General features: G+C 45.9%; 1 protein-coding gene across 1 annotated transcript in view; it reads right to left on the bottom strand.

Moving 5' to 3' along the window:
* mapta (microtubule-associated protein tau a) overlaps positions 1-12,404 on the bottom strand; it is a 29,277-nt gene extending 16,873 nt beyond the window's left edge. The window contains exons 1-2 of the mRNA XM_079213957.1: positions 12,367-12,404; positions 3,205-3,361 (exon numbers count right to left, since the gene is read on the bottom strand). Of these exons, the coding sequence (XP_079070083.1) occupies positions 3,205-3,343 (139 nt within the window). The 5' untranslated portion in view covers positions 3,344-3,361; positions 12,367-12,404. The remainder of the gene's footprint in view (positions 1-3,204; positions 3,362-12,366) is intronic.
* Between the last annotated feature and the right edge of the window lie 204 nt (positions 12,405-12,608).

Here is a 12,608-nt window from a genome sequence, read left to right as displayed (position 1 = left end):
CAACCACACACTACCACTACACTACCTCTACACTCCCACACTACCTCTACACTCCCACACTACCTCTACACAACCACACTACCTCTGCACAACCACACACTACCTCTACACAACCACACACTACCTCTACACAACCACACTACCTCTACACAACCACACTACCTATACACAACCACACTACCTCTACACAACCACACTACCTCTACACAACCACACTACCTCTACACTACCTCTACACTCCCACACTACGCCTCCAGACTACGTCGTCTACTCTCCTCTACCGATGGAGGGGTACTCACGGCGTGTTTCCATGGCGACCGGCGGCCCTGACTGAGCGCGCTGCAGCTTCCTGTTTGAGCGCGAGACGATGGGAAGTGAGAACGGGGAGAACGACTGCACCAGAGAGGGCCGCAAGCCGGGGAACGCTAGGCTACGCACTACGGGCCGGGAGGAGGAGGAGGAGAAACTGGACATGTTATGAGCTGCTCCACAAACTGTGTGTTTATTTGTTTACACTCTGACCTGGTAAACAAGTCACGTGTTCATCCTTCCAGTCCCCAAAGGCTTTTCCCCTGAGAGCCCGATCGCTGTGGACTGAATCCAGCGCCACGCGATGGAGGAGCTCGTTCTGACCCAGATTACAGAGCGCTGGAGCTCGCCCTGTGTCCGTTACGTAAAGCGGATTAAAACAAAGCTCTGCTGCAACTGTGGGGCTCGAACCCCCGATCTCTACGCCGGGACTTTGAGGAACGCTGCACGAGAGAGATTTGAATCTTTATGAGTCCTTCTTTGAGATCATTTAATAAGAATATATTCTATTAAAGCCACAGGGACTGAATGAACCTGCGGGCCCAAACGTTACCCACAAGTCACCTGGGCCCCAAACGTTACCCACAAGTCACCTGGGCCCCAAACGTTACCCACAAGTCAGCTGGGCCCCAAACGTTACCCACAAGTCAGCTGGGCCCCAAATGTTACCCACAAGTCACCTGGGTCACATGATTAGATTTATTTATCAGCAGGCAACTTTTTAGGATATGCATTTTAAAACCCAATGAAAATATTATGACAAATAAAAAAAATAAATCCAATTAACAACAATAATTCATTATAATAATTCAAAAATAATTAATACATTTGTTTCTTAAAAAAAAGCAACATGAAAGGCAGGAAATCAATTATATGTATAATATTAACAATAGAAATTATAATTATTACATAATAATTCGTTTATATATATTTTTAATAATTTAAAAATTATGTTTCCATCATCGTCCCTCAAATTGTACCCGAATCACTGGTTTTCCTTATTATGATGAATATTTGTGTACGTAAATAAATGTAAACTAACAAATTAACTTTAATTCATTTAAACAGGGACATTCTCAGACGTCATAAGCAGAGCCGCTGTTGTTGTTGTTGCACATAAACTATATTAGAGCAGCAACTCTTACTTTTATAGATCTGTAGGTTGACATCCCTTAAGATCATTTGTTGTAACCTTGGAAACAGCCTCAGGTTTGTTCTTTGGAAACTAAAACATCATCCATGAGAAATACATGTTGTGTATTTCTAACAGATCACTAGGAGAGGCGTGCTGGACGCGATGCTAACGACCATACGGATGATGTCATCGGGATGACGTCACAGAGATTACGTCATCGCGTTCACGCAACGCTGCACGAGTGAAGTCATCCAGCGAGGGAACAATCGAATGCGGGGACGCGAACAAATCTCTGCAGATCACTTTGTTTTATGGGACGTTGTGCAACGTTTACACGTATCCATTAAGAGACCTTCAGATTTATGATTCTTATGACTTCCTGGATGACATTTCATTCTCAGGCATGTTTACGTTTCTCTTTTCATCTTCTCCTGCATGTCGGAGGGTTTTCGTACACACAGCGATACAGCAACGCTACATCAACGCAACGCCTCGCTACAGCAACGCCTCGCTACAGCAACGCCTCGCTACAGCAACGCTACATCAACGCAACGCTTCGCTACAGCAACACTTTGCTACAGCAACGCCTCGCTACAGCAACGCCTCGCTACATCAACGCTACATCAACGCTTCGCTACATCAACGCCTCGCTACATCAACGCAACGCTTCGCTACAGCAACGCCTCGCTACAGCAACGCCTCGCTACAGCAACACTACATCAACGCCTCGCTACATCAACGCAACGCTTCGCTACATCAACGCCTCGCTACATCAACGCAACGCTTCGCTACAGCAACGCCTCGCTACAGCAACGCCTCGCTACAGCAACGCCTTGCTACAGCAACACTACATCAACGCTTCGCTACATCAACGCTTCGCTACAGCAACGCCTCGCTACATCAACGCAACACTTCGCTACAGCAACGCATGCTTCGCTACAGCAACGCCTCGCTACAGCAACGCCTCGCTACAGCAACGCTACATCAACGCTACAGCAACGCACGCTTCGCTACAGCAACACCTTGCTACAGCAACACCTTGCTACATCAACGCTACAGCAACGCACGCTTCGCTACAGCAACGCCTCGCTACAGCAACACCTCGCTACATCAACGCCTCGCTACATCAACGCTACATCAACGCTTCGCTACATCAACGCTACATCAACGCTTCGCTACAGCAACACCTCGCTACATCAACACCTCGCTACATCAACGCTACATCAACGCTTCGCTACAGCAACACCTCGCTACATCAACACCTCGCTACATCAACGCTACATCAACGCCTCGCTACATCAACGCCTCGCTACAGCAACACCTCGCTACATCAACGCCTCGCTACATCAACGCTACATCAACGCTACATTAACGCTTCGCTACATCAACGCTACATCAACGCTGCATCAACGCTTCGCTACATCAACGCTACATCAACGCTTCGCTACATCAACGCTACATCAACGCTACATCAACGCTTCGCTACATCAACGCTACATCAACGCCTCGCTACATCAACGCCTCGCTACAGCAACGCTTCGCTACAGCAACGCTTCGCTACATCTACGCCTCTACACAGAAACGCCTCAACACATCAACGCCTCAACACATCAACGCCTCGACACAGCAACGCCTCGACACAGCAACGCCTCGCTACATCAACGCTTTGCTACATCAACGCCTCGACGCAGCAACGCCTCGACGCAGCAACGCCTCTCGACATCATCGTGTCGTTAAAATAAAAGCGACTGGACTCCGACCTTTCATGACGGTGTCTCCGGGGCTCCTGTGGCCCAGCTGGACCCCGTTCTCCTGGCGGTGCTGGTCGCCGATGGTCACGTTGGCTAAGGAGGCGCTCACGGCGTCTCCGGCGCTGTGGCTGCTGTTCACGTAGTCCATGGCCGGTCGCGGGTCGGGCTGCAGGGGAGCGGAGACAGAGTTAAGTCTCACGGCACAACAAGTCACACATCTGCCGGCCGCCTGGCCTTCAGGGGTCAAACACAAGCGTCGCACTTCACGGACACTTTGTGTCCCCGGCGCGCAGAACGCAGTCCGTCACCGCCAAATGTAAACAGACACTGCGTCGGCGAAGACCAGATATTTATACTTCCTGACGGGAGGTCGGCTTCGTGTTACCGGCTGACGGATATAAATAGTCCTCCTGCCCGTGTGCACGGCGTCCTCACTGTCATTCGCTGCACCTCTGAACAAGTGTTTCATGTTGCACCGAATATCATCGTCAAGATGCAAATACTATAGATATTACAGATACTACAGATACTATAGATACTCTAAATACTATAGATACTAGAGATACTTTACTTCATACCACACTTTGCAAGTAAAAGTCCTGCATTGAGAATGTTACTGAAGTAAAAGTACGTGTGTAGTATTCAAACTGTGACTTTTCGACCATTACATATAATTGTATTAGATTATTATCACTTGTGCATTAATGTAAAAGCAGAATGTTACTGTTGGTCGAGCTGGAGGTCATTTTGAACTAATGATTGACATGATTAGTTTCATTATGGAATAATATGCTGATCATTTTCTCCATTAATTGATTGTTTTTGGTTTGTAAAAATAGGGAAAAAAATGCCGTCGCATCACTACATTGTCAATAATACGTTGACAATAAGCAGCGAAATTACAATATGTGAAGCTTGAACTATGAAATATTTCATAATAATAATTAAAACACAATTTATTTACTTTACTGATTAATCGGCTAATAGTTTAGCCGCTAAAGAGACAGATAATTGGTGGTGGAGACCAAAAACGGAGCTAAAAGAGAGAAGATTACATTCATCATGTGACACAAACACAGAGAACCTTAATGAATCCTCATGTCTGCACTCACTGGGAGACTAAATACACACAAATGTACAGTAAATGTACTTTGACTGTTACTTTCCACCACGGCTAATACTGCGAGTACTGCAGCGGGGGAAGTAACCGTCACCAAAATCTCATAAAAAGAGGATTACGTGTCAGATTAAACACGAGCGTCTGGTTACAGCAGCTTTCAGTTCGAGTATTTTTTTCTGTCCTCAAACACACACACACACACACACACACACACACACACACACACACACACGCACACACACACACACACTGTTTATGGTGTCAACATGAAAGATAATCTGCGGTTTAATTAATGTCAATAAATGTTTGTCAGTGGCGGAAAGTACTTGTACTTTACTCATTTTATGTGACTTAATACTTCTACATTCAGAGGTAAATATTGTGCCTTTTTCTCATTAATCCATGTATTTGACGGCTTTAGCTAATAGTTACTTAACAGGTTGAGACTCTATATGAAACTGAATATGATACGTTTATAAAATACAAAACATTCTTCAGATCAAACGACTGATTTTACATTTTTGTTTTACGTCAGCGTCTTGTAACATCTCAAAGGTTTAATTTTAAACTTCTCACATGTTTATTCTTTTAAATAACATTTTACAAAATAAGCAAAGCCCTTAAAAAAAGTATAATAATCCAGATTTGTGTCGTAGAATTTAATGTTTTCGTCTTCTTCTCTCCCATCAATCCTCTCTCGACCGCTCAGAGTCCCCTGGTGACCCTCGAGAGGGGCCCGACCCTCAGGTTGAGAACCACTAGTTAAAGCAGCTTCACCTCAAGCAGCTTCGGCATCGCTATCAACAATCTAACGGGGTGGAAACAAGGTCATATCTCTGAAAACAAGGTCATATCTCTGAAAACAAGGTCATATCTCTGCAGTACTTCAGATACTTTGAGTACACAGCGGGATAATACTACAAAGGAGTAGAATAAGACTTTGAACGCAAGGCTTTTACTGTGAAAAGGATCTGAGTACTTCTTCCACCACTCGTCCTCTTTAAGTGATGCAGCTGCCGCTTTACAACCAGCAATGCCTAAACTGTTGCCGTGGTAACTCCCCCCCAGCTATGTGACCTTCCCTCTGTGTACCTTCGTATCTGCCGACCTTGGATGTGTAAACAGCGTCCCACATCCAGAGCGAACGGCAGCGGGAGAAAACGCTTCCAACGCCCTGCGTTTCTGAAGCGTTGAAGGGTGAAAGTCTGGAGACGTTTCACGGTTTATTTATTATCAATAACACACACCGACCTGCTGCCACAAACACTCACAGATTACCAGACGTGGATTCATCCGCCACTGAAAATAGTCCCCAACAAATGCACTATTTCCTCCAGTGAGCAGCTGTTTCATAAAAATAACTTTATATTTGTGACCTTTTTTTTTTACGATTTACAACTTCAGATAAACTCTGATAATCAAACTGAATTGCTAAATATTGTTTTGCTCAAACCAATCAGAAGCGGGGGGGCGTGTCCATCACGTTGGTGAAGAAATCTGCCGATTTTAAGAGTTCTGTAAATTCAACTCACGGGAACCGGCGCCGCCGCATCGACCTCGCCATCGTCCGCGGCCGCCGCCATTTTCGTGGTCGGGCCTTTAGTAAATTTTCGGGCCCTGGCGCAGGAACACAGCGCCCCCATTCCTGAGCTCTGATTGGCTCTGCTGGTTTGTTGTTGTCCAAATGGTGGAAACACGGAAATAATCTTGGCAGCGATTTTAAAAGGTTTGCATCCAGACTAATTTACTGGATGTGTGGAAAAAAAAACAAGTAAAAAAAGAGCAGATTTATCCTTTAAAACAACTGCATTTAAAAAACAAACAAGCAGGAGACGTTGTGATGAATGGCGGAGGGAGATGTCTGCGTGTCCCATAGGAACCCTGATGAATAGTGTACTCTCACTGCTCCCGGACAAAACTGCCATTGTGGCATCACACATGAGCGCATCCGAACAACGAGCACACTCGCCACAGCGAAGACAATCCACTCGGAGGAGCCGATCACTCTGCATCCGGGACGCCCCGGCGGTTAGAGAGCAAACAAACTCCACGCTGATAAGAACGGGATCCTCAAGCCGACGGTTACGTGTGTGTTCGTCTGCAGGAGACAGGCGGGAAAGGTGTGTCCAGGCCTCTCGAAGGGCAAACACTTGTGTTTGTGTTCATCAACACACACACACACACACACACACACACACACACACACACACACACACACACACACACATTTCACCTGCTGCAGAAAGGGAACGTGACAGCGGTCTTTGTCGCGGCTTCATGAGGGGGAAGAAGGCTGGAAAGGGCAGCTGACGCGGCTCGTTCCTCTCGGGGTCGTGTGAAAAGTGTAATCTTGGCGCCGGCCCGCGACTGCAGAGCAGAATCTCCTCGACTGCGGACTCTGCAGAGCTTCGGTCCACAGGGATGCTGACGCACAGATCCAGGGGCACGCAGACAACTGAGCGATGTTAGCGTGTGAAGCAGATTGAAACACGTGAACCGCAACGAAAACATGCTTCTGGATGTGTTTGCTTTTGTAGCTTGACCCATATAAGAGAGTACTAATCATGATATCTGTGCGTGTACGGCTACGATTTTTCATGCATATTTTGTACCGATAATTAATCATTTGATCCTTTGTCATAAAACAGTGGAAGATGACCTTCACACAAGGTGACCTCTCTTTGTCCAACAAACCAAATCCAAACACTCAGTTTACTATCAAGTACGAAAACCAGAAAAATTACATTTCTATGCATTTTTTGCTTGAGAAATTATTACAATTATTTATCCACTGGTAAATCCAGAAAAAGACGACACTTATGACGATATCACGGTTATCCCGATACCCCGATATCACGGTTATCACGATATCACGGTTATTATGATATCCCGATATCGCGGTTATCACGATATCACGTTCATCACGATATCACGGTTATCACGATATCACGATATCGCGGTTATCATGATATCACGGTTATCACGATATCACGTTCATCACGATATCACGGTTATCACGATATCACGATATCGCGGTTATCACGATATCACGGTTATCACGATATCACGTTCATCACGATATCACGGTTATCACGATATCACGATATCGCGGTTATCACGATATCACGGTTATCACGATATCACGTTCATCACGATATCACGGTTATCACGATATCACGGTTATCACGATATCACGTTCATCACGATATCACGGTTATCACGATATCACGTTCATCACGATATCACGGTTATCACGATATCACAGTTATCACGAAATCACGGTTATCACGATATCACGATGTCGCGGTTATCACGATATCACGTTCATCACGATATCACGGTTATCACGATATCACAGTTATCACGAAATCACGGTTATTACGATATCACAGTTATCACGATATCACGGTTATTACGATATCACGGTTATCACGATATCACAGTTATCACGATATCACGGTTATTACGATATCACGGTTATCACGATTTCACAGTCATCACGATATCACGGTTAATACAATATCACGGTTATCACGATATCACGGTTATTACGATATCACGGTTATCACGATATCACGATATCGCGGTTATCACGATATCACGTTCATCACGATATCACGGTTATCACGATATCACAGTTATCACGAAATCACGGTTATTACGATATCACGGTTATTACGATATCACGGTAATCACGATATCACGGTTATCACGATATCACAATATCACAATATCACAATATCACGGTTATCACGATATCACGATATTACGGTTATCACGATATCACGGTTATCACGATATCCCGATATCGCGGTTATCACGATATCACGTTCATCACGATATCACGGTTATCACGATATCACAGTTATCACGAAATCACGGTTACTACGATATCACGGTTATTGCGATATCACGGTTATCACGATATCACGGTCATCACGATATCACGGTTAATACAATATCACGGTTATCACGATATCACGGCTATCACGATATCACGGTTATCACGTTATCACGGTTATCACGATATCACGGTTATTACGATATCACGGTTATCACGATATCACGGTTATCACGATATCACCATATCACGGTTATCACGGTTATCCCGATATCACGGTAATCCCGATATCACGGTTATCACGATATCACGGTTATTACGATATCATGGTTATCACGATATCACGGTTATCACGATATCACGGTTATCACGATATCACAATATCATAATATCACGGTTATCACGATATCACGATATCACGGTTATCACGATATCACGATATCGCGGTTATCACGATATCACGTTCATCACGATATCACGGTTATCACGATATCACAGTTATCATGAAATCGCGGTTATTACGATATCACGGTTATCTCAATATCACAATATCACGGTTATCACGATATCACGATATCACGGTTATCACGATATCACGGTTATCACGATATCGCGGTTATCACAATATCACAATATCACGTTCATCACAATATCACGGTTATCACGATATCACAGTTATCACGAAATCACGGTTACTACGATATCACGGTTATTGCGATATCACGGTTATCACGATATCACAGTTATCACGAAATCACGGTCATCACGATATCACGGTTAATACAATATCACGGTTATCACAATATCACGGCTATCACGATATCACGGTTATCACAATATCACGATATCACGGTTATCACAATATCACGATATCACAATATCACGGTTATCATGATATCACAATATCACAATATCACGGTTATCTCGATATAACAGTTATCACGATATCACGGTCATCACGATATCACGGTTATTACGATATCACGGTTATCACAATACCACATTATCACGGTTATCATGATATCACGATATCGCAATATTTATATATTATGCTCCTCCCTATATAATTATGAGTAATAACATAATTGGTCCCTGAACATCGACATAAAGCGGCGCATCATTTTACATTTAAGTCGATTCATTTCGTGCTGGCTGCTTCGTCACGTCACCGTTTTCGGTGCTAAAAACAAAAACCCGATGGAACGAGGAGGCGAGCGTCTCGTCCTGCCGGCTCAGCTGCGCTGCTCGCTGCTCGCTGCTCGCTGCTCGGCCGAGAGACGCTGCTCTCATGCTCCACTGCTTCTGCATCTCTGACCTACTTTCATCCCTCCTCCATCTCTCAGCCCTGCAGCCTCTCTACCTCCCTGTACCGCCCGTTTTCTTTCTTTTTCCGTTCTCATTTCCCCCTCCACCTCTAAGACGTCTCCTCGCCGGCCTCCTGTTCAGCAGCCGTGACGCCCGCTCGTCAAATACACCTTTTGTGTTCCCTCCTCCAGGATGTGGAACCACACCCCGCCACACACATCCCTCTGGAAGCAAGACGCCCGTTACGCAACCAAAGGTCTGCAGACGGTCTCTCAGAGTGGAATTCAAAACATGAGGAAGCCGTCATGGTGAAGAGGGTTGAGTCTTCTCCAGCTGCTGCAGGTTTCAATATGGACACACAACACACACACACACACACACACACACACACACACACACTGGTGAAATGAACCATCCTCCGTCAGCATGGCATCAATTAACTGCAGAAGAATGCAGTTTAAAGCTCGTTGTGGCATTTATTCTTCTCTTTAACGAGGAAATGCAAACGGAGAGACGTCAGAGCCGCAGAAAATACTGTTTTTGTTGTTTTTGTGTGTTAATTAATTAAACGTAAGAAGAGCAACTTATAATAATTCTCATTATCAGTCAGAAGATGTGATCACAGTTGTGTGTTTTCTTTGTTCAAAACCTAAAAATATATATTTTGCTCTCAGATAAAACAGAAAAAAGCAGCAAATCTTCACATTTGAGAAGAATATTTTAAATGTTTTGCTCACAAAAGATGAAATTTCTGTCTCTCGACCAAACGATGGACTGGTAGTTTCCGCTCTAACTCAGATATCCGAGTCTGAAGAAGTGTGTGAACGCTCCTCGCTTGTGGAGAAGTAATTCGGCGATGTTGTCGCCGTTGCCGTCCTAAGCCCCGCCCCCCAGGCCGGCTGCATGAGGTCACCGCTGGACTCGAGCCCCCGGGAGGCGGCGGCCCGGCCCGTCTTTGCTCAATGGACTCGTTTCATAACGGCTGATGACTCAATGGAGGCCGAGTTCAGAGGAGCGATTGTTTCAATCAAAAAGGCCGCGACTCGTCACCATCATTATGGTCTGTTTGACTCTAAATGACCATAATTTACTAAATGAACATCATGCTGTATTGAAGAAGACTTGAAACTAGAGATTGAGACATAAACTCATGTTTACAATGTTTACTGAGGGAATACATCAAGAGAAGTAGAGTCATTTATATAGACTTCTATACAACCAGAGGAGTCACCCCCTGGTGGTCAGGAGAGAGAATGCAGCTTTAACACATGAAGCATAGACTTCTATACAACCAGAGGAGTCACCCCCTGGTGGTCAGGAGAGAGAATGCAGGTTGTAATTCACTGCGGTACCGGAGTTATAAACATAAGTAATAATGTTTTTTGGTTATTTACTTGAACAAAATGTTTAGCTGTTTTTTGTATTTTCTGCCCGCCTCCCCCCTCGTTACTCTCTGTGTTTGTATACAGATGCATCTTTAAAAGCTGCAAGTTCAGCAGTTCAGAGCTCATGGCTTCCCTCCAGTAAGGACTGGTTCCAGCTGCAGGCTGCTGTGTGTCCATCCCGACATGAAGGAAATGACACTACATGTCTTTCATTCCTCTCCGCGGATCATCTGTCCGGGTTTTGAGGAACGGCTTCCAGCTGCAGACCACAGCACCCCCCTCCACCTCTTCTGGTTTCAGAAGCGGAGAAGCTGTCCCTCCACCATGAGGATGGAGACAGGTGCGTGCCAGACTTCAGGTATTAGAGGCGCGTTGACCTCATTGTCTTCATCCTGGCACCGTGCGCCACCGGGATCCTGTCCGCTGACCCCGGGCGGGATTACAGAGGAGCGCATATGTGTGCGATAAGCAGCCCGGTTCAGCGCCCGAGACGCGCACACGCATACACACATGCACGCACACACGCACACACACACACACTCCTCTGTTGATCAAATGAAAAATGGGCTTGGCATTTGCGCACCGGGCGCCGCGTCGCTGCCCAGATTCAGTCCCGAATATCTGCTCTCTGATTAATGCAGGAGATATATGAACATACATGTGTGCAGGAGATATATGAACATACATGTGTGCAGGAGATATATGAACATACATGTGTGCAGGAGATATATGAACATACATGTACATGACATGCAACACGCCAGAGGGCAGCTTGTGGTTTAGAGGCGGAATAAAGATGGATGTGTTTCTGCGATGCTGGAAACCGTTTAGGCCTCAGAGAAAAGACAGAGGAGAAGGATCCAGAATAACGGGAGCGAGGAAGAAAATAAAAAACACATTCACACCAAATCCCATCAGACGACACAAAGAACAGAAAGCTGCAGAAATGAAACGATGTCCTCGAGCAATAACGTCGCGTTATTGTCCTCTGGGAGCCTTTAATAATGAGATTATGGAATATTCTGGCGGATTAGTCTCGTTACGGCGCGCGAAGGACAAGGCGAGTCTGGAGCGGGACGGACCTGCTCCGGAGGAGGATGGAGACATTTTGTGTGTGTTTTTTTGTGGTGTGTGTTGTTGTTGCACAGACGCGCGCAGGGAGGCGACACGTTGCTGCTGTAGACGGAGGAGCGATGGCGATGGAGATGGAGATCGCGCACAATTCAATACCAAGGAAGAAAACACAAAACATGTAAAGTGAAAAACCATTAATGTGCCAAAAGAAGCCGCTGCAGGAGGAATGTGTTTCGGTCGTGAGCTTGACGTTTCCCTCCGTGTGTAAACGCGCAGGCCCGACCTCTCCCACCGCGCGCACTAACACGTATTTATGTCCATCAAGACGAGATGCCGATGCACGAACACGACGCCGCGGCTCGAGGCGCAAGGCGCGCGGCTCGAGGCGGCGGGTTGCGGAAGAAATCACGGAAATATGTGCGCCTGTCGAGGGTTGTGTTTCTTACCTGAGTGCAGACAAGCGGCGTTGTGTCTTCAGCGGCAGTCGCTCACCGGGGAACACACGGAGTCTGGACGGCTTCAATGCAGCGGGCGGCCGGAGGGGGCGCTGCGGAGCAGAGAGAGAGGAGAGGAAAGGAGAGGAGAGGAGGAGAGGAAAGGAGAGGAGAGGAGAGGAGAGGAAGAGAGGAGAGGAGAGGAGGCGAGGAGAGGAGAGGAGGAGAGGAGAGGAGGAGAGGAACGACATGCA

Source organism: Taurulus bubalis (assembly GCF_910589615.1).
Source record: "Taurulus bubalis genome assembly, chromosome: 2".
NCBI classification, from domain to species: domain Eukaryota; kingdom Metazoa; phylum Chordata; class Actinopteri; order Perciformes; family Cottidae; genus Taurulus; species Taurulus bubalis.
Note: the sequence above shows the minus strand (reverse complement) of the source record. Positions and strands in the feature narration are given on the sequence as shown.